Source organism: Macrosteles quadrilineatus, unplaced genomic scaffold (assembly GCF_028750875.1).
Source record: "Macrosteles quadrilineatus isolate MER2022 unplaced genomic scaffold, UCM_ALF_1.0 Scaffold_1__1_contigs__length_201487025, whole genome shotgun sequence".
NCBI classification, from domain to species: Eukaryota; Metazoa; Arthropoda; class Insecta; order Hemiptera; family Cicadellidae; genus Macrosteles; species Macrosteles quadrilineatus.
The window spans coordinates 191,959,402-191,982,296 of record NW_026542594.1 but is presented as its reverse complement, the minus strand read 5'-3'; the positions used below and the strand labels follow the sequence as shown (position 1 = coordinate 191,982,296).

Below are 22,895 nucleotides of genomic sequence, written 5' to 3'. Positions count from 1 at the left end.
GATTCATTAATTCCTTTTAAATATGAAAAATCATAAGGTTAACATGGGGAACTACAGAGCCACTGGGGCGGAGCCCGAAAGGATTTTTGAGATAAGAATATGCTTTAATGTTAATCGGGAATGTGAGCTATCATCATGCCAAATTTCAGCCCAATCCGTCCAGTAGTTTATGCGTGATTGAGCAACACACACACACACAAACACACACACAAACACACACACAAACACACACACAAACTCACAAACTTTCAGATTTATAATATTAATTTAAGATTTTGTAGATATAATAAGTGGTAACAGGATATCAAAGAACACTTTGAAATCTAATATTGGTCACTTCCCTGTACTGTATTAAGGTTCTTAAGAGTTCTTATATTTATATTTTTATATTGGTTGGTTTCTCTAATTAATATTGACTTTACCTATGACCGTTTTGTAAACTAGCCGTTTCAGCTCAATTCTTAGAATTGAAAAGACTCATTTAAGTTAACAGCATTGTTTACTTACTTAACAAAATTGTTTTTTACTTACTACACGGGTAACAGACCAATGAGGTTCAAGGGTTGAGAGAAAAGAAGTAAAATTGTAATGATTAGAAATTCAAGTAATCAGCTGTTCAGGGCCAATTTAATTGTTGAGTGGTGCAATTAGCGTTTGGTACAATGTTTTGTTGTATCACTCTCAGTGGCAATGAGAGGTTATAAACGAAAACATAACCCCTCTTAGAAGTTATAAGTAGTATTCTTTCGTAATTAAAACACTGTCGTAGGTAATTACGAAAATAGTCTTAACAACACTCGTAGAAGTTTTTAAGGCACTCGCCAAGACTCACACCTTAAATTTTCTACTTGTATCATTAACTCTCTTTTTATGCAATCGATGCATAATGTATTAGTAGTAGTAGTATAACATTTTTTTGTGTGAAAGTTTTTGAAAAAACGAGTCGTAGTCTATTAATTAAGAAATAGCATATTTCATCACTACTTTGGCATACTTCAACTTGAGCTCAAGTTTCATGACCACAGTAAAGCTGATGTAAAAAAATAGTGTGAAAAAACAGCAGTCCTAAAACGGTTAGTCAAGTCTTGGACATTTAGGGATGAGGATCGGACAATATACTTACATAGGAAAAAAAATTGTAGGAACATTGTAACGGTGCGCTTTATTTCTTTGAATTAATTATTGACTAGTGTTAGGCCTTCACACAGTCAATCACACCAGTTACATAACTTATTTAATTAAATTTCACTTTAGGCTAGTAGAGCCTTTCTCTTATCTCAGGTTAATCGTGTGGTTCGGTGGGGCTTATTTCATTTTAACAAATAAAGAAGAATTCTCAGAACATAAAAAATTGTTTTATTAATTTAGGCTAAACCAGACATTTTAAAATTTACATTTTTTTAAATAAGATTATACAAAAGAAAATCTGTCTTTATAAATTTGTTGGTTGAAAGTGAAGTTAATTTACATAAAAAAAAACTAAATTTACTTTTATATTAAATTCTTATTTTTCACTCTAAAATAAATGCATGAAAAGTGTTTTATTTGATAGTAGCACACAAAACAATATATTGTCGATAAATTAAAGTACAATTCTGAACTAGGCAACACTCTTTTATGGTGAAATTGTGCGAGCATATACCCCATGAATTTTTCAAAACTACCAATGAAAACCTTGAATTATGCATGAATTTTTTTATCTCACTTTGGTGGCAACCCTGTTTAGGCTATAGAATATTTAAGTAGCCATAACCACTAAGTTTAAGTATAAACACTTAGCTTAGGGTTAGAGGTGAGATGAGATGTTCACTGCCTGTAGTGTAGATGGTCACCCTGCGAGTCTACATTGTTGATGACCGTGGCGTCCCCATGTCCGATGCCGGTGTGGGTGTCATGGCGTCGCCCTCCTAGCCGAACTTATTTTCAAGCGGCGTTTAAATTGTTTTAGAAAAATGCAACTATCTTCAATAAAAAAAAATAAAAGTTCTAACTCGATGTAGGCCCTAACTCGGATTAAATTTTATGTGTTAACATCGACATGGTGACTGGTAGATTACATCAAGTTGGTAACGGAACTGACGTAGATGCGAACGGTGTGAAGATCAGTGAAGAAGTGTAGAAGCCTTGTTTCTTTACCGAGCTTGCGCGTCGGTTGCTCAACCCTGGAACTGCCAACACCATGAAAACGGAAAATTTCCGTTTTAGAGGCCGAAAGTGTTTCAGTAGTTCTCAACCCACTCCAACTGGATGCGCAGAACACCGATTTGTGTCTAATCCCGCCCTTCTTCTTCGTCAACCACAAACAGGGCTCTCATCTAGCCATCTTGGAACATTTACTACTAATCCTTTTTATTAAAACCAGTGACTCTAATTTAACCACCATGTTACCTAACTGAGCGTCCATTATTGAATTGAATATTGATAATTGGTTTGATTACCGTACCGTTCCGATAATTAATCATTTGTTTATGTTCGATTATTACTATTTATTATTATTTATTTAATTATTTATTGGACCCGTTACAACATTTAGAGGTTATGTTTGGGTGGACAGGGATGGAAAGCTTGTTGTATTGTAACGGAGGCTAAATAGAAAAACAAATAAAGTTAAAATAAAGGTATTTACATAGTCTTGGTGGCAGCTGTAAACGCCAACCTGCCACCTCGGGTTTTTGGTGGCAGTGGATAGACGCCTTTGATTGAAACACCGAGGTGCCGGTTTGTCATGGTGCTGCCTTGACAGCCCCATATGAATCAGTAGCTCCAAAGGTTGGTAGATCCAAGTAGGAATTATTGTGTCCCTCAGATTGAATAGTATAGTATAGAATAGAATATAGAAATATAGAATATATCATCAAATACACTCAGTGTTCTTACTATTTGTTTGCATCTGTAAGATTAACTTAACTCGAACTTTCTAACTTTCTCGTTCTTTCTCTAACTTCTTAAGTATTTTTAACTTTTTTTTATTTTTTTTTACTTTTTAAACTTTTTAATAAATTAATCCCTCTGAATTCCTATATTCATACATACACATATATATTTTATTACTATTTAGAATTACTTTTTCAATAGGCCTAAAAAAGTGAAACAGCCGGACAACATAAGTTAGGCCAAGAGACACGGACAACACAAGTTATATAATTTCCCAGTCGAGTTTGGTTGGATACAATTTTTTTTTAACTGCATAATACTACTTGATTAGTGACTTAATGTGAACTGGTAGATCACTAAGAGGGGTAAGTTTAATTGAATTTGTGGGAAGTTGTAATCTTCTGACATTTAACACCCAAGCTATGAGTTTTTCAAGGCAACACAAGTCACATCAGATTGAAAATTAGGGATGAGCATTGATAGTCGATGTTTTTGAAACATCAAAGTTTTTCTATTGATGTTCGATGTTTTTTACATCGGTGTTTTCCTGAAACATAGCATACATTTGGTCAAGTATTGAAATTTTGATTTTTTCCTTGACGTAATTGGATTAGTTTTAAGTTATTTAGCTGTTGCAGTTCAGGGAACAAACAAAAAACAGAAAAACATTGATTAACATCTATGTTTTAGCATGTTTTCATGACGATGTTACCATCGATGGTGAACATCAATGGTTGACCTATCGATGCTCATCCCTACTTGAAACTTAATGATTCAAAATTACATAGCTTAATTGGCATTACAGAATATTTGGCATTGTTTAAAAATTTGAGAAACTAAACCTGATCGATTATATTTAGCCATAAGAGTTACCTTTTGACTGCCTCATGTACTATTAAGGAATTAAATTTACTGTAAACTTGTATTTTGAAGAACTATTTTCCAGCTTAACTTTTGTGTTTGGTTCCTTAAAACATTTGTTTGATTTCCTTTTTTAACATATCCAACATACACCAACCTATAACATTTGCCTGTCATTTAACGACTGTTAATTTGAACAAAAATTAAATTTAAGTGATCAGCCCTACTAAGTTACTGTGGGAAGTAAATATGCAGCCTATGCCAAACGACCTGACAACAACTAGGTTTGAACTGAAACCTGGAAGTAAACCGTTTTGAAAAGTATTACTTTGTGCTTACCAGAGACATCTTGAAAAAGGATGGTTCAGCAGTGGATGCTGCTGTGGCAGCACTTTTCTGCAACGGGGTGGTCAACATGCACAGTATGGGACTGGGCGGAGGGTTCATGATGACAGTGTACAACCACGAGTCCAAGGAGGCTAAGGTTCTGGATGCCAGAGAAACTGCTCCAGGTGCCGCTACGAGGGATATGTTTGCCGGAAAGACCTCCGCATCACAAAAGGGTAGGTTTATTAATTTTTGAATTTCTTATTCTGCCAAATGTGAAAGTGTAGCGTGACTCCATGTGGTTTAAAACTATGGGTTTTAGTCGTCTCAGGATTTTGAATTTTTTTCTTGTAGTTTAGGCTAATAGGATAACTGAAATGTGATTGGTACAAGTTAGGCTAACATTCAGCCGATCTAGCGTAAATTAGAGTATTTTGTGTACTTCACAACACCTTTGGACTTATAATTTTTTTAAAGGAATGGTCCAAACCTTGGTCTTGTTACTACCTAACATTGACTTTTTGTTTCATTCCATCATTTCCACAGGACGAGGACATAAGGCTGTCGGGCCAGCTAGTAAACAATAAAAGGGGTGGCAATGCTTTAATATTTTTATCTTTTGTTCTATACCCACACAATCTAACATAAATTATTAAGTGAATAATAATCGTGCGTGCTATCTCAGATATTCAATTGCCTCTCAATTTGACATTAACCCGACACATTACTGTAATTAAAATGTTTCCATAAAAGCCAAGTGATTTACAAAGAATATGACTATTATGTTATGACTATATTCAAGAACTGAATTTCCTGAACTGAACTTCAAAAGAATGATTCAATTATTATTCACAGTTAAGGGAAACAAAAAATAATCTGAACAAAATCAGACCTTTAACTCTACATTTTCTCAGGTAAATATAATGATATTATTACAGCAATCAACCAAAATAAAGACAATTGAATCAAATAAAATTGTGACACACAGGGTACGCAGGAAATCAGGTTGATCTTAAGTAATGTGAAGAAACACATTACCTAGTTAATGTGTTATTATCACAATTTTAAAAAAATGACTGAAATTTGTAACACACTGGCGACATTTGTGGTACCATACAGGCTATCAATGACGAAGATACACATGGATATTGTTATGCGGTTACGAGTAAGTAGGGAAACATTTGTAGAATACACAAAAAAACATGAACCGCTTTTGAAAAATGATAAAATATTTAGAAGACATATTGATTATATCGAACCGTTATAGACAGTGTGAGTATTTCTATTAGTTACATAATTGACTCTGTTAAACTCATCGAAAACTGTTATTGGCGGGAGCGTTTCATAAACTCCAAATTTCACAAACTCCAACGCTTAAAATATTAAATGAACAGCGCGTTTCATAATGTCCAAATTTCATAAGCTCCAAAACTATAACATTCAAATAATCACTGTTTCACAATGTCCAAGTTTCACAAACTCCAACGTTTAAATATTAAATAAACAGAGAGGTTCATAACCTCCAAATTTCATAAGCTCCAAATCTATAACATTCAAATAATCACTGATTCACAATGTCCAAATTTCACAAACTCCAACGTTAAGATACCAAATAAACAGTGCAGTTCATAATGTCCAAATTTCATAACCTCCAACGGTACAGTCTGGGCCAGAAGTCTCTACAGTGGTTGCCACAGTCAGATAGCAGGCACCGTTCGCCAGCGCTCGGTGATAACCAGCTAATAACTTCATTGATAGTGTAAATCAAATATGGAAAATGGAAATTCGATTAGTCTGCAGGTTTGAAGGGATATTAATACCAATACTTTACACTCTTGAACCTCTGCAGCGACTTCTGGCAGAGACTGTACTGTTGGAGCTTATGAAACTTGGAGGTTATGAACCGCTCTGTTTATTTGATATTTAAACGTTGGAGTTTGTGAAATTTGGACATTTTGAATCGGTGATTATTTGAAAGTTATAGTTTTGGAGTTTATGAAATTTGGAGGTTATGAAACGCACTGTTTATTTAATATATTAACGTTGGAGTTTGTGAAATTTGGACATTGTGAAACTGTACTTATTTGAATGTTATATTTTTGGAGTTTATGAAGTTTGGAGGTTATGAAACGCACTGTTTATTTAATATTTTAGACGTTGGAGTTTGTGAAATTTGGACATTATGAACCTCACCCTTATTGGCTTGCAAATCCTGCAATTGCTCAAATTCTAGCAAAATGTACACTAGTTAAAAATAATTTAAAAAAGTTAACTACATTTTATTTTTTAGCGAATTTCCCATTATAGAGAATAAGCTATTACCGTAGTACTCATGGTAAGACCTGGACCCGGGACGGATTTTCTTTTTCGTTTTGTTTTAAGGTCCCTATAGGCCAAAACCACCATCGGTTCAAATTCATGTATATTATATATATCCGTTAGCATGATAACTCGAGCAAAAATAATCCGATTTTGATGAAATTTGGTACAAACGTGTAAACCTACATTTATTCAAACGAGTTCGCAATCCATCATGATCAGACTATGGACGGGGGTTTATGGGGGGTTTTATAGGGTAAAAATTGGTTTTCCCCATTTTTTACAAAAAAAACATTGAATTTAGCAATTTCTTTCCAAACCATTTTGAGGGGTTAAATGAAACTAATTATTTAGTATCTTGAAACATTATACTGGGCCTAATGGTTATAGAGAAAATTTAAAAAAATTGTAAATTTAAAATCCCCATGTTATTCTTATGAAGAATAAGTAAACAGTTGTAGTTTGCTTGTTTATGAACATATTTTGATCAAATTTGGAAGATGTGGGCCTATTTATTTCTTACTAAACTATGAACATTTTACAAAAAAATAAAAACTTATTACCGTCCCTGTTGCAGCAAACCTAAGTACTCGTTAAACTAATTCTATTTAAATAGGGAATAAATTTGACATTTTAATGAGTCATTTTAGTGTAAATCATTTAATAAATCAATTATTTAAGATGGGGACACCACTATGTGCGTATTTTAATCCAATCGGGAAATTTGAAATTCGCTTAGTCTGCAGGTTTGCTGCGGCAGGGGTATTTTAGGATTGAACAGGTAACCCTCTTGATTAGTAGACTTAGTTACTCTGTTGGTTAAGCTAAGGTTGGTTACAGGAGCGCTCGCGGCAGGGGTTCCCGGGGAGCTGCGAGGATACTGGGAGGCACAACAGAAATACGGCCGTCTCAAATGGAATGAGGTAGTAGAACCTGCGCTAAAGATGTGCAAAGAGGGTTACATCATGAGCGAACATCAAAGTAAAAACCTTGGTATCCAGTCTGGACGGTTCTATAGTGATCCTAACTTGAGGTACGGTAATTTTCCTAGGTGTAGTGATGTGTCGAAACCGAATCTCAATTAGAATCTCAAATCTCAAAACTGCTAAAATATTTTTGAGTTCTTTCATTGTTACATCATTACATAAAATTTTTAACGACTAAATAGGCAAATTGCTTACAGTTTCAGGGAAGGCATTGAAAAGTTGGAGTTGTAAATATTTATAGCTGCGCTGTGTTGAGGCCAGTCTTAATGATGGTAATTCTAAATTATTCCTTAGTCATGATTGTGAGTGAGATGAGATTTTGTTCAATATTTGATTTTACAAACATGATATTCTGCAAAATGTACACACTCGGTAAAGTGAGTATTCTGTATTCAAAGAATAAGGTCTTACAACTAACTCTACTTCTATACCAGCTATAGTCTGTCTAAAATAATTGTGCGGTTGGAATTCAACATATGATTTCCCTATAATGGTAAATCTCCCACTCATTTACCCTTTTCTACACTGAAATCCCCCGTAACAATCATCTGTTTTATATTGCAGACAGGTTTTTTAGGAAGCATTTGTTTATTATGATTGAACTACACACATAATAAAACAATAAGATTTATTTTAACAATAAATGATCTACGTATCAATTTTAATTTCACTAAAAGTTTTGTTATAATGTAATATACATAATCCTAGACTAACATTTTTGCTTTTGATGTATTGTTTTAAATACAATTTCAGTTCTGGTAATGTAACTATACATTATTAAATTATGTTAATATCGTGGTGAACTGGTTTCAAAATTCTAAAGCGATTCTTCACTTCTTTATTTAGTTGTTATTTTAATACCGTCGGTAATAGGAACTTTGTCAATGTCTCTAGCGGAGCCCTAAGGTCAGATCAGGATGAAAACCATTGGGTTATCCTGTTTATGCCTGAGTAATCAGTGTACAACATTAAACTCACTAGGTAAATGACAAGTAGAAGCATTCAATTGTCTTTTACTGAGGATAAACTAACATAACAAATTGATCATACTATTTGAATGAACGAGCTATGTTTGGAGATACACACAAATTAAACCATTTGTATGTAACAGCTATATTAAAGTGTTTGCATTTTTCATTGTTTACTAATTGTATAAATATTTCAAATCCTTAATAATAAAATGCCAATATGCCTTAGTACACACCAAATAGAAAACAAATCCCGTAAAAACATATAAATTTAATTTGATTTTTAAAACATATATTAAACCACAAAATGAACACAATGGTGTAAATTTAACAAATGTTAGTTGTAATGTGGGCGTTAAAAAGTATTGGAGACGGTCCATTACATAATTCACTCTCATAACTGGAAAGTAGATATTCTCCATCATCTTCGCTTAAGCCATCAGAGTCAGTGTTATCCTGCAGATTTATAATAAATGCTTTTTTTTTAAATAATAGTACACTCTAAAAATTGTGTTTTTAGTTTGAGTTGTAATGTCTTGGCACCTTTTGGCCATTTCTAATTAACACTGATCAATTAAACACAGACTGAATAATATTAAACTGCAAAAAAATACCATCAGAATAATCACAATGTTGTTTACTACTAAAATGTAAACAAAGTGACAACTGTTGTAAAATTATAAACAGTATGAATCAGCTGTAGGCTAATATGTTGTGGTGGCAGGGGCCAGGGAGAAAACAGGGGAAAACAAATTTGTCCTTCAACCGCACATTAAATTCAGACAGAGTATAGTATAGGATTGCTATATATGCTTGTATAGGAAAAGTAGGATTGTTTTTTTCTGTTTTTTATCTGCTGGAGCCCTGCTTTCAGCATGGAACATTGTAAGTAAAAATGTCAAGATGCCGCGCTTTTGATGAACTAAAAATAATGGTTAAAGAACAATGAAACCAGGGTCATTTGGCCAGGCATTAAGATGTTATAAAAAAAAAAAACATAGTATGGGAAGAGTTTCTCCTTTAACCCTCCAGTACACGCGCGGCTAATAGTAACACCAGTACACGTGTGCGGACTGGCATTCTGCGTCTTACTTCTTCCTGGAAATGCTCTTTTATATACCTAATAAAGTTCATATAGCATCAAAATATCAAATAATCCAAATATAGGTAATATTATTAACTGGAAACAACTTATTAATTAATAAGTAAATTAACTTATTAATTAATAAGTAAATAAAGTATAATTAGAAATATTCAAAATAGCACAATAAATAATAATAATAATAATAATAACAATAATAATAAACTAGTTAACCGCCCGTGCTCCGCCACGGGAATATTGTCAGTAATAAAAGAAATAATAATTAACAAATACTGTTTATCTTTGTATTTTATTTAGGGGTTGTTTGATTTTTTACATGAAATAGAAATGATAGTTTGCCTGTATAAACTATTTTATGTTAATCAAACCGATATATTATTTTAACCAAATGAATTTTTTATATTAATTCGAGTTTTATTTGAAAAATAAATAGTATACAAATTGGGCAATGCTGATAACCTAATAAGCAGCTATTTATGCTATTTAGATAATTTGCTCAAGTATATTCCTATATTCGTCGTTTTTTTCATTACATTTGTTGTATGGAATAAAGATAGTCACTTGGCCTACATGTAAATCACGCATCAGCAGTTTGTCGCATTTCACGAATCTTTGACCCATACTGTGAGTAAAAGCTGTGTTTACGTCATATATATAAAGTTGGGCATACTTTGTTCAATGTTAGAGGGTATTAACGGTCCAATTTGATGGAAAAGGAGTCGTGGATTTTAAAACTATGTAGACTACCACTACCAGAAAGATGTTGATTCAAGTGAGACTTAGAACTGGCCATTTCAAATGCAGATTTGTATTATATTTTACTCAAATAGTTTTTTGTCTCTTTTGACCCTTAATACTTTTTTTATAGTCGCTGTTGATAAGATTTTCCATAAACTCAAAATGTTGATAAGGAGTTCATTTTACCTTCCCCTTGTGACAACATAAGGAAAAAATATTTGTGTCCCAGTTAGTCTGTTCTGACTCAAAATTCATAGATTTGCAGTACTGACAAATCCAATCTAACGACCCCAATAAAAAAAAAAAAAAATTGTATTTTTTAGAAGGGACTTCCAGAGCACATTTAACACCATCACTGCTCTTTACCTTTTTAGTTTGATGGTTCTCTACATGTTTTTTTCGTTCTGTATGTCTCTTTACGCCCGGTTAATATTACCTTTTCTTTTTCTTTTTGTACTTTTCACATCCTGGGGTTAATGATAAAGTTTTATAACGCTCTAATGACCCGAGTCAACATTGCCATTAAACATCAAGTCACATACTTCTTCGCCAGAACCGAATGGTAAGTCACAGTTTCTCAAGCAACTTCCCTGTGTACTTGAAAAAAAATCACTGATATATTGTAGTTCCACGTATCCCAGCGTACTCGCCATCTCGAGAAGGTAAAGTTTGGTACCACTGAACGTCTAACACTGATCTTGGAGTAAGATTCGTCACCTACTATAAAATGTTTGTATGTTTCCCACTCATTAGCAATTATATGTACAACTTGCAAGCGGATTTCCCCATGATTATTCTGGTAGCCGTAGAGAATAAATTATATTGATCAAAACAATAAGTTTCCGTTCCCTACTATGGGTATTATTTCACATTCCATACTCGAACTTAAACTCAATTACCACTTTCCTTCAGATCACTTTGCAGGAAAACTAAAACATTTCAAAAATAAGTTAACAAATACACTTTCCTTGATCAAAATCGTGTGTTTATAAACAGAAACTCCAAGTTTAATAATTGCATACTAAAAGTGAGGTTATAAAAATAATAACAAATGTCTGACAAACATTAAACAGCTGACGAATAATTTATAAACTGTGTATTATATTCTTCAATAAGAATTGTTTTGACTCGACCTTTAAAGGGCTGTAGGTCGTAGTCCTTAGAAAAAACGTAAATTCTAATGAAGTTCGGCAAATCTGTGCATTATCTCCTTTAATTTGAGACATAAATCTTGTAGATCGGTCCAGTAATTGCTGAGAAAACAGTGTTACAACTGTGTATTAAATATATAGATGATAACAATAATAATAATAGTATAATTTTAAAGCAATGTTGGATATTTAAGTTCCCTAGATTAAGTAATAAATTAACAACGACCAAAGACAGCTCATCCTGTTTCGAACCATCAAACAGTACTTTTCTCAAGATCAAAAAGTGACTTTTCGACTCTCCAAGAGCATTTTCTTGATGCAAAATACTCACTTGCATGACATGGTCTATAACAAATTGTGTCAAGCCCAATAACAATTTTCTCTTCTTAACGGTAAATATTTTAATTCAAACAATAATATAACCATTCAAATTACAATTGCAGGGAATGGTTTGTTGACTCAAAAAACGATTTCAAGCCTACGGGGAGTCTGATCCAACCCAAACTGCTGTGCGAAACTCTTGGAGTGATTGCGAAAAATGATGGAAACGCGTTACACGATGGTCCTCTCACCAAGACGTTCGTTGACGACATACAAAAGATGGGAGGCATTATCACCGAAGACGACATGCGGAACTACAAGTAAGTGAAGTAGAGAAGTACTGTGAAAAAACATCCAGTTATTATAATTGTGCAGTTTGATTACAAATTGACCCATTTATCTATAACAGTTTGTGCACTGATCCTGTATCCAATCGTAGCAGTTCTTCTTGCTTGCTGATTTTTGCAGCTTTACCTTAACAGTAGGGTAGGCCATTGGTGTGACATTGCGGGGTGGGATCATTCCGGGGGGGTACCCCCCAGTGGGAGGGGTGGTCCAGGGGTCCTTCCACTGGATATTTTCTTAAAATTTTGACATAATTTAGATGGGTTTTTATTTAAGGCACCTGATTAGAAGTCGGGTTGGTTAAAAAATTGTATGTTATTTTCATTACATTTAGATAGTTTCATTCAGTGGCGTAACAGCCAACCCCACGGTGCGAGGTTTAGGGGCCCGCGAGGTTGAGATACCATTTCCTCCTAAAACCGTCCGTAAAACCGATCCTTTGTTTACAGATGTTTTTCTCTCCTGACAATTTTTTTTTTCTAAACAATGTGTTGGTAGATACTTTTATTCAGCAAAATTTACTTAAGTTACATTTTTTAATTTAAAAAGATTTTAACAAAACACCACCGCCCACCACGATCACCTGACAATGTATATTGTCCGTGTGGTTGTGTTGCTTCAGGCTAGGAGTTAGTAGCTGTGCGCCTGCTGCCTGGGCGACACATACTCGGACCAGACCAGCCCCTCCCCCACTGGCCACTACCCGCTCACGTATTATCTCAGCTGACCGTATATCATCTGATTTTGATAGAGATCCATGCGGGTGACTCATCAGCGGTGCCTGTCGTGACAGGCTTTGTTTCGTTCTGTCTGGGTCATTGCGTATTTTGACAACAATTTGCTCTGTGCGCGTCGCGCCCTTAGTTTACAGCTATTATTTGAGTGCGTAATGTGATGGACTTTGTGATTAATGAGATAAACTGTATTATAAACATATAAACTGTTTCATTATGAAACGTTGTGAACATTTTAATTGGTGCAGAAAAGTGAGAGCCCAGGAATAGGAAGTTGATGCGGCACAATCTTGTATGTATATTTACCGTCTTGCGAGTAACAGTATAAGCGTAAATATATGTTTTAAGTGTTATAAAACGTTTCTTTTATTTACTTTCCGTAAAAGATAGTCTTCAAGATAAAACTTATTCTTGAAATCCCAATGTAAATTACTTAAGTTACTGACTTTTTCACAAACACTGTCACTGTCATTTTACCCATGCAGACCAGTATGGAGTGATCCTATCAAAGTGAAGCTCGGTGACGACACACTGTACTCCACGCCTCCTCCTGGTTCCGGCGTCCTCCTCGCATTCATCCTCAAAATCCTTGAAGGATTCAACATCACCCCAGACAGCATGAGTACGCTAGAAAAACAGACAACAACCATTCACAGGATGGTGGAGGCGTTTAAGTACGCTTACGCCAAGCGCACAGAATTGGGAGATCCGAACATTGACAAAAAAATCAAAGAGGTAAGTGTGATTTAATACTGGGTAGGGATGAGAAATGACGTTACTTTACAATGATAGTCAGGAATGTTCCTTAGCTTTTTTTGTTAATAGCTATAACATTATTTTTTCACCTATAACTTCCTCATCCAGTACGTACCAGCCATTCGTTCTATTGCAATGTTATTTTTACTCCCTTTTATTATGGTGATTACTGATTAGTAGTTCCTCAGACTGACTATTACTATTATTTAGAGATGTTTGATGTTGATAGGAAGATACTAAAGGGAAGAGCATATTTAATGTGGAATTGACACTAAAACTCATGAATATCAAATTAAATTTAGACAGAATAGAAAACTAGTATTTAATTGAATCAAGGAAAAACACAAAGGTAATAATCACATATAAAAACATAAACATATGACTTAAATAAAATTAATAGTCACATGCTAGCTTATATGCAGATCATGAGTGAAAGTCCAACAGATACGATCAGCATTATTTCACTCGCTCATTCCAAACAGATGTTGTTACAAAATTAATACGCTTTTCTCAGTAACTATTGCTAAAAAAATATTATTTCGTGATGATCTCTGTTATTAGGAAGATACGATCAGCGTTGTTTCACTCGATCCTCCTTAACAGCTCAGATGACATTACAAAAATAATATGACTTTCTCAGTAATCTATTTCCCAACTATTTTAAGCCTGTGTAGCAGTATTTTGCTACTCAAAATATAGCCTCATTTAAGATTCCATTACGCCTCTTTGTGGACTATTCCTTTATGGAAAAAAATAACTGCTTCAAGTGAACTTTTTTATATAACACTTATTTGTCAAGCCTTGTCAACTCACTTTAAGAAACATCCTGAGAAACATCTGCAATGACAAAAAAAACCTTGTAGGTATTTTTTTATTACCTGTCCACACCCTTCAATAATTGTAAAACAACAAATTAATGATGATCTATTTTCTTTAGGTGGTAACCAACATGATGTCTGAGGACTACATTAACAGCATACGATCACAGATCAAGGACGATCAAACGTTTGAGGATGCCGCCCACTATGGCGCCGTGTTCTACAACCCTGACGACCACGGCACGGCACACATCAGCATCCTTGCGCCGGACGGAGACGCCGTGTCAGTCACTAGCACTGTTAATCTCATGTGAGTGGACTTTCATTTTTAATGTTCCACCTTTTTTAACACGATCATTACCGCAATATTACAACATTGTTCATTCATATGGACCAGCGACGCACATATGCCACGGCCGGTTTCTACCCATAGACTGCCAACACATATATGGGACTGCTAGTCACATTGAAATAGACTGACGTCGCATATTTGCATCGGTGTTCCAATGTTATCAAAACGCTTATATCTTTGTAACGGTCTATTTTAAGGCCCTGAATTCTCTGCAATGGTCTATAGGGATGTCTGTCGCACAACTGCGTCGCTTGGTCTGTGGATATGATAACTGGTAACGTCAAACTGTTTTTTACTTTGCTGCATCACTGTATGTTTGTGTGCTGCATGTATGCTGCATTATCCTATGTAGCTTTTATATTTGTTCAGTTATAACCTGTTCTTGAAAAATCTGTTTTTTTACTTACTCTCATTTAAAAAACATAATACAAAAATGAACTGTCGCATATATGCGGCGTTTGGGCTATTAAAAAAAAAAATTACTATTATCAGTATTATCTTTGCTATAGATCGGGCGTGGCAAATATGCAACATTACAAAAGGTTATTAACAATAAAAAAAAGAATATATTATTTAGTAACGCAATTGCAGCGTATAACTAAGTAAATGATCACTGTTTAACAGGTTTTCGTCCTTGGTGTGCATGTACTGTTAACCAGGTGGCAGCCAAGGATTATGTGAAAGATTAAATTTTATACCTCGGTCCGTGGCAATGATTCAGCTATTGGTCTATTGGTCAGCTATATTGTCTACGTCACATATATGCGACACTCGGTAGCGAACCAGTTAAATCTAGAATGCTAGGCTCTAGCTTGACCCATTTCCAAATTACTTCATGATAGACCTGTTGTGGCATTATCACATGGATAAAATTTATTGGTGATTGGTGGGTATCTGAACCATACCCAGATATACCATAGATATAAGCTGATATACCATATATGGGTATATCACGCATATACCACCTAGGGAATGAAGAAGCTTGCACCCCAGGTGTGCGTAGTGTAGTTTTAGGTTTTCCACTTTTAAAAATATATAAATTACTGAACAAAGTAGCTTAATCTTAACTTTTTGCTGAGAGACAAGACATACTGGTTTCGTTAAACCTGTTTTAAAATATTTCCACAAAAAATATTGTGCTGAAACAAGAAATGTATATTACCAGAAAATTTATTCTGAAACCAATCTGTTCGACAGATTTGGCGCAGGAGTGACGTCAGAGAGGACGGGAATCGTACTGAACAGTGGCATGAATGACTTCTCCTTACCCGGAGTGATCAATTACCATGGAACTAAGCCATCTCCCGCCAACTTTATAGAACCAGGCAAGCGATCGATGAGCTCCACCTGCCCCACGATCATAGTAGACAAGAATGGAGATGTGCGGATGGTCCTCGGGGCTGCCGGAGGTGCCTTCATCCCCACCGCAGTGTCATGGGTGAGAAGGGGACAAATATTTGCTAGAAAATTCTTACATTCATTGAGCAGAGCGAGCAAAGCTCTAATATGTCAACCCTTATACATTTTGTAATACGCAAACTCCTAAATGGCTGAACCAATCATTTTCAAATTTTGCATGGTGATGAATACCGTATTGGTGTGTGCTAACACCTATATGGCGTTAAAAATTCTCTAAGGAATCCGCCCCAGTGGCTCTCAAAATTTCAATAATCCTTATCGAAGTAGTAATTGACACTAAAACAAAGGCATATCAGCTGTTGACTAGAACAGAAATTGTATGGATCATAAACATAAACAAATGACGTCACTAGCTCGAACCAATAATAACAGAAACACATGGTTTGGACGTTTTTGACTGTTTAATTTTAAAATAATAATACAAACCTGTTTGCTTTCGGGCTAGTGATGTAATTTGTTTATGATCAATACCGTTTCCATTGATATATTTTTGCTGCGTGATTACTTCTTGGTTCCATTATACAGGGTGTTCAAAAAAGGTGGGGACATATTTTACCTAGTGATTCCTTGGGTCAAAATAAAGAGAAAATCAAGAATAACATTTTTTCCAAAATCGCTTCGTTAACCAGATATCCGCCATTTTGTGTTTTTTACATAAACAATTTTATCTTCTAATTATTTCAACCGATCTTTATGAAACTCGGTATGTACGTTAAGGTAGAAGAGACCCGTGTTCGAAAAATATATCATCTTGATTCTACCTAAAATTTCAAAATGGCGGCCATTTAACAATTTTTAACTTAAATTACTAAAGAATGGCTGATTTTATGAAAAAATGTCAAGAGCACTGTTATTTAACATTTTTAATTACCTATCAAACGATACCAAGTTCAAAAAGATCAAATAATAAATAGCTGAAATATTACGATTTTTAGTTGTAAAATGGGGTAGAATAAGGCAGAAGCTAGTCAGGTTTGCCCCATTTTACAACTAAAAATTTTAATAATTCAGCTATTTCTATTTTTTTTTAGCGTTTTTTTTTAATAATGATCTTTTTTTTAGGAGGCTTTCATTAAAATTTGGGTTTTTCCAGTGACAATCTCGCTTGCAATCAAACCATCAGTGACCTTCGGATTTGAAGGCAATCGCCATAACCACTGAGCTACTCAGACTATTATTTAATATTACTTTGTTTGCACTTATGTCGGTTTTGGATACTTTCTTACATCCAAAACAGAGCCCTTTAACAACTATCCAGATCACAAAGCTTCAAGGAAAATCAAATTAATAATATAGAATCAGCTTATTATAGTTTACCATAATTTTAACATCATATCTTGTTATATGTGGCAATTGTTTCAATTATATGAAAAGTCTATTGTCAAGGACCAATAATCCTTGAAAAATCCAATCATTCGTATTGTTGACTATCCGAATGGGGCCCAGTCCCAGTTTATCCGGATAGTTAGAGTTCTCAACATATTAGACACAAAATGTCTTCAGTTGTGACCACTTAACACAACTTCATTATTTCAGCCTATACAAAATGAAAAAAATACTAATTTGTTTTTCAGGTCATAATACAACATTTATGGTTGGGAAAGTCAATCAAAGAAGCAGTGGATGCAAGCAGAATCCATCATCAGCTGTATCCAATGGAGATTAGCTACGAATATGGAGTCATTGCTGTAAGTAACCTTGTTTTGCTCGGTTGTAATTAGTAAAAAATGTTTTCCTTCACTTTAACAACTTTCCTACTCGACAACTATGCTATAAGGGACCTCATCCTGTTTCCTACAAGAGAAGCGACAAAGGACTTACAGAGATACAAAACCAACCACCCAGACCATAGCCAGACAAAATGTAATGACACCATTTGAATTTGAACCGTGCAATCATTCATGATAAACTCCACCCAACATCTTTAGAGAAGACACACCAGTGGCGGAACAAGCTTTAGATTGATGGGGGAAAAATAAGAGGTAAAGCCCCCCCCCCCCCCCACATCATCATCAGTCTTCTGCGTTCTCGGCAAAATCATGATCTACTCCTGAGGTCCTGTAGACTTTATCGTCGTCTTCTGCATTCGTGAATCAATTCTGGTTATCGCCCGCTCCCACAGTCACGGGAATGTCATCATCGTCTTCAACAATCGTAGCTGAATTTTGTTCATTTCCTGCGGTCATATAGACACTATCATTGTGTCAGGCGGTGACCGCAAAACCATGAATAACCCCCTAACTAACACTATAACTAACTAACTACTATAAACTAACACTATAAACATAATTAACTAACATCACTAACATCATAACCATAACATAACATAAAATAATAACATCACTAACATCACCAACTAACACACTATAAACATCATCCATGATCGCAGCAAAATTATGAACATCTCTCGCGATCATGTAGACATTATTATTTGCCCGGGGCCTCTGAAGTCCTAAGTCCGGCCCTGTTTGAGGCTCTATTAAATGCAGAGATTTCTTGTGCGTGCTACCATTCTAAGTTAGAATTTATTTAACTTAACTGAATAACTGAGCCAAGCCACATATCACAGCCATTTTGATGATCTAAATTTAGTTGCATTCAACCAATTATACTAATACTGTAAATAAGAATAAGCTAAAAAACTCCCTTCGCGCCTTATGGGCCCGAAAGGTACGGTTATATCAGTCTTACATAATATAAATATTTAATTAATGATAGAATCCCTAACACCTTAGTCCCCCCCCCCTTACTGAAAAGAATTAGAACATGATTAATATATATATCTAATAATTAAACTTAATACTATAACTTATCGGTCTCATTCCCATTCCTCGAAGACGTGATCTCTCCAGTACCTCCAGGTGACGACTGCCCCTAACTCTACCCCTTCCCTACTCTCCTCCAGTGTAGTGACTAAAGGGGATTGAACCGGTTGATAGCGGCTCGGCTGTGACCCGAGCGTCACACCTATTTAAGTAGAATTAGTTTAACGAGTACTTAGGTTTGCTGCAACAGGGAGGGTAAAAAAGTGTTTTTGTTGTAAAATGTTAATACTGTAGTTTAGTAACAAATGAATGTATTTTCCAAATTTGATCAAAATATGTTCATAAACAAGCAAACTACAACAGTTGACTTATTCTCCATAAGAATAACATGGGAATTTTAAATTTACAATTTTTTGGAATTTTCTCTGTAACCCTTAGGCGCATAGTAAAGCTTCAATATACTATATTATTTGTTTTTTAAGCTCTACAAAATGGTTTGGAAATAAATTGTGAACTTTTGTGTTTTTAGGGTCTAAAATGGGAAAAACCCATTTTTACCCCATAAAACCCCCCATAAACCCCCGTTTCCATAGTCCGATCATGCTAGTTTGCGAACTCGTTAGAATAAATGTAGATTTACACGTTTGTACCAAGTTTCATCAAAATCGGATCATTTTTGCTTGAGTTATCGTGCTAACGGACATATATGTATATATATATATATATATATATATATATATATAAACTATGTCCAAATTCAAATTAAAAATCAATCAAAAGCAGCATCAAAAAACTTTGAATACTGCTAAGAAAATCTGGATCAAAGAAGAAATAAAAAACTTATACATAAATATAAAAATATATATAAATATATATATATATATATAAATATAAATATATATATAAATATATCTAATATATAAATATAAATATATATAAATATAAAAATATATATAAATATAAATATATATATATATATATATATGAAATCGATCGGATGGTGTTTTTGGCCTCTGGGAACCTCAAAACGAAAAAGTTAATCGGTCCCGGGTCCAGGTCTTACCATGAGACCTACGGTAATTGTTTAGGTTAAATCTGTGGACCTGTACACATTAACACATGGGATATGGCATTTTCACCAAGTCTAGAAACTATTATATCTTGGGCTCAACAGTCTTTACTATTATACTCAGCAAAGAGTTTGTCATACTTATCATCTCCTTCTTCAGGCATTTTCTCATCATTTACTACTACATTGTACAAGCTTTTTGCTTTCAAGGTTACTGTGGTTTGAAACTTCCAAATGTTCCAATTGTCGTTGGACAATTTAACACAATTAGGAGCAGCCTCCATTACTAACATTTAATCAAGCATAAACGTTGGTTTAGCAAGCTATCAAACATGCAACATGCATTTCTCTGTAGTTCACAACCACAAACCTTCATTTCAATATACTTAGTATGCTTTTAGTCCTAGAGTATATGACTTGACATTTTCATCAATTTGAATTAAAATATTGCTTACCAGTCAGTGTCTGGGCCCATAACCTGTTGAGGTTAAATCTGTGGACCTTATTTAATTATAAGACTTGACTCTTAATACTTTATTTTATAACTTTAAAATAGAACACATACAAACTTGTACAACTCATAAGCACATTTGTTTTACTCTAACTAGGAAGTTGCTATGCCAACATAACAACAAATTTTATAAACATGAAACAGTCTTTAGTTCATAGAATAATAAATAATTGAGTTAGGGTATATTTGTATACATGATGAATATATTATATTTTTATATTGCTTCAACAGTAATACCTAGATAAATTGATAAATTAAAAATAGCTTAAGTTTACCCATAAATAAAAATTAACTAACAATAGAAAGAAACAGCTATAGACCAATCTCTTTAATATCAACGTTTTCAAAAATAACTGAAAAGATATTACTAGCCCTACTCCTACAAGAACACAACCTTCTCAATAGTCAACAGCACGGATTTATCAAAGGTGAGCTCGGTTAGTGAGTCGGTGGCTCTCAGTCGGTAGCGTCGCGGACTTCGGGCCCAAGGCAGCGATGTCGTGGGTTCGGATCCTGGTCACTGCCGATAACATTTTATCAGTACAGTTCACCTTTGTACTGTACCGGCTCACTCCTTGCTTTGCTGTAAACGATCCACGCATGGGCGCTTAGTCTATGTGGACGGGCAGATGCAAGGTTAAAAGAGGCCGCCAACCTCTATTTAAAAAAAAAAAAAAAAGGCAGATCAAGAGCCACAGCCTTAATACAACTGACGGAGCACATACTAGACCAACTAGAAGGCAGCGCTTCTACAAGCCTCTTCATATATTTTAGTAAAGCTTTCGACTGCCTAAACCACAATTTTTTCCACTCAAGCTGTAAACGCTAGGTGTTAGAGGAAGAGTAGATGGAGGAAGAGAATTTGAGTTTTTATTGAAATTTTATGTTTTATGTCAACCCTACGAAAATGTTATATATGACTCAGGCATAAGTATCTTTACTGCAGTAGATTCATAGAGTTTATTAATAAAATAATTTGCATTTTTCAGCCATTAGTCAAGAACCTTCGAACGCTTGGTCACAAAATGAGTCGATTTGATAGCAGAAGCTCTGGTGTTTTTGCTCTCGCCCAAAAAGACAAGGTCATTTACGCCAACGCAGATTATGTTAAAGTCGGTGAAGTTTGCGGAATAGACTGATGAAGATTTTCAATGGTTTGTCTGTCGTTTGAATCTGAATCGTTTTGCCCGAAATTTGTTTAAATTCTTTTTAAATTTTTCAAATATAATAGTCTCATCTTTTTTTATTGTTACTGTATATTTGCATTATCTTTGACATTTTATAAACCACATTCTTTTACTTTATTTTCAGAACATATTATATAGGCCTATTCTAGTTTTAAAACTTAAATCCCAAATTTCATTGCAAATTTTCTGTTTTGCAATAAATGCATGAAATAGTGATTGTTATTTCTCACATTTTGCAGCACCTGGCTCTTTTACAAGTTGAAAACACAACTTATTATGGGGAAAAATATTTTATTCAATTCAAATTCATTCAGTTTAACAGCAGTATTAGTATTTTAAAGTTAATTTATGTGATTTCACCTAATATGAGTGAAAACTATTTTAACAGTTCACATATCACTAGGGGTTGTGACATCGTTTTGTAATAAAACTGTTTCATTAGTATATTTTACCACAAATGTTTTATTTCTTTACATTTAATGATTTAATATTTTAATCCATCATAAGTTTGTAACTCATTTTCATGATAACAATTTAAATTTCAAATCTCATTTTGGTCTCTTTTTAATTAAGTTAATGTACACAATTCGCAAAGCTTTCAAATGTGACTGTGATCTTAGGCTTGTTCAATACACTAATTTTAAAGAGCCTCGACATAAATTTAAAATAGCAAATTTAAATCGATGGAAGATTTGAATCCTTTCGTCCTGTTGATCGTGTTCTTGTGATGCTAGCCTTTTGTTTTTCTTCAGAGTCTACCCATTACTTATTATTGTATGCACTATCTAGAAGTTATTATTTTGTCTTGCTTATTATGATTCTTTTGCATCTTGTGTTTATATCATTTGTATATCATGAGCACATTATTTACTGATATATCCTCTTGTATATCTTCTTGTAACGCTTGCTTCTTGTTTTTCTTCAGAGTCTACTTGTTACTTACTATTCTGTGCACTATCTAGAAGTACTATTATGATGATTTGTATGCATTTGTTGTCTTAGATCAGTTGTATAACTTTTGCACGTTAACTACTTATCTTTGTTCACTTATTGTATTTAGTATTGCTTGTTTTTTCTCTCAAATGTTTACTTTTGCTCCAATTCAAAACCACCAATCTCGCCTTAGTAATTGCGAGTTTGAGTTTATTTGTTATTTATCATGCATGCATGCAATTATTACGTCTTACTCTTAATTATGTTTTAAACGTATATTGATTCTTGTTTGAGCATGAACTATTGCTGTTTGCATAACTTTGTTTCTTTGTGCATGGTACTTGATGTATAATGGTTTT

The 22,895-nt window shown here is 34.2% G+C and overlaps 1 protein-coding gene across 1 annotated transcript in view; it reads left to right on the top strand.

Annotated features, from left to right (window-relative positions):
• The window catches only part of LOC128992799 (scoloptoxin SSD14-like), a 30,966-nt gene extending 8,202 nt beyond the window's left edge, over nucleotides 1-22,764 (top strand). Inside the window, exons 3-10 of the mRNA XM_054416542.1 lie at nucleotides 4,078-4,298; nucleotides 7,222-7,414; nucleotides 11,770-11,967; nucleotides 13,212-13,461; nucleotides 14,420-14,610; nucleotides 15,850-16,090; nucleotides 17,646-17,759; nucleotides 21,406-22,764. Of these exons, the coding sequence (XP_054272517.1) occupies nucleotides 4,078-4,298; nucleotides 7,222-7,414; nucleotides 11,770-11,967; nucleotides 13,212-13,461; nucleotides 14,420-14,610; nucleotides 15,850-16,090; nucleotides 17,646-17,759; nucleotides 21,406-21,555 (1,558 nt within the window). The 3' untranslated portion in view covers nucleotides 21,556-22,764. The remainder of the gene's footprint in view (nucleotides 1-4,077; nucleotides 4,299-7,221; nucleotides 7,415-11,769; nucleotides 11,968-13,211; nucleotides 13,462-14,419; nucleotides 14,611-15,849; nucleotides 16,091-17,645; nucleotides 17,760-21,405) is intronic.
• Nucleotides 22,765-22,895: the final 131 nt, after the last annotated feature.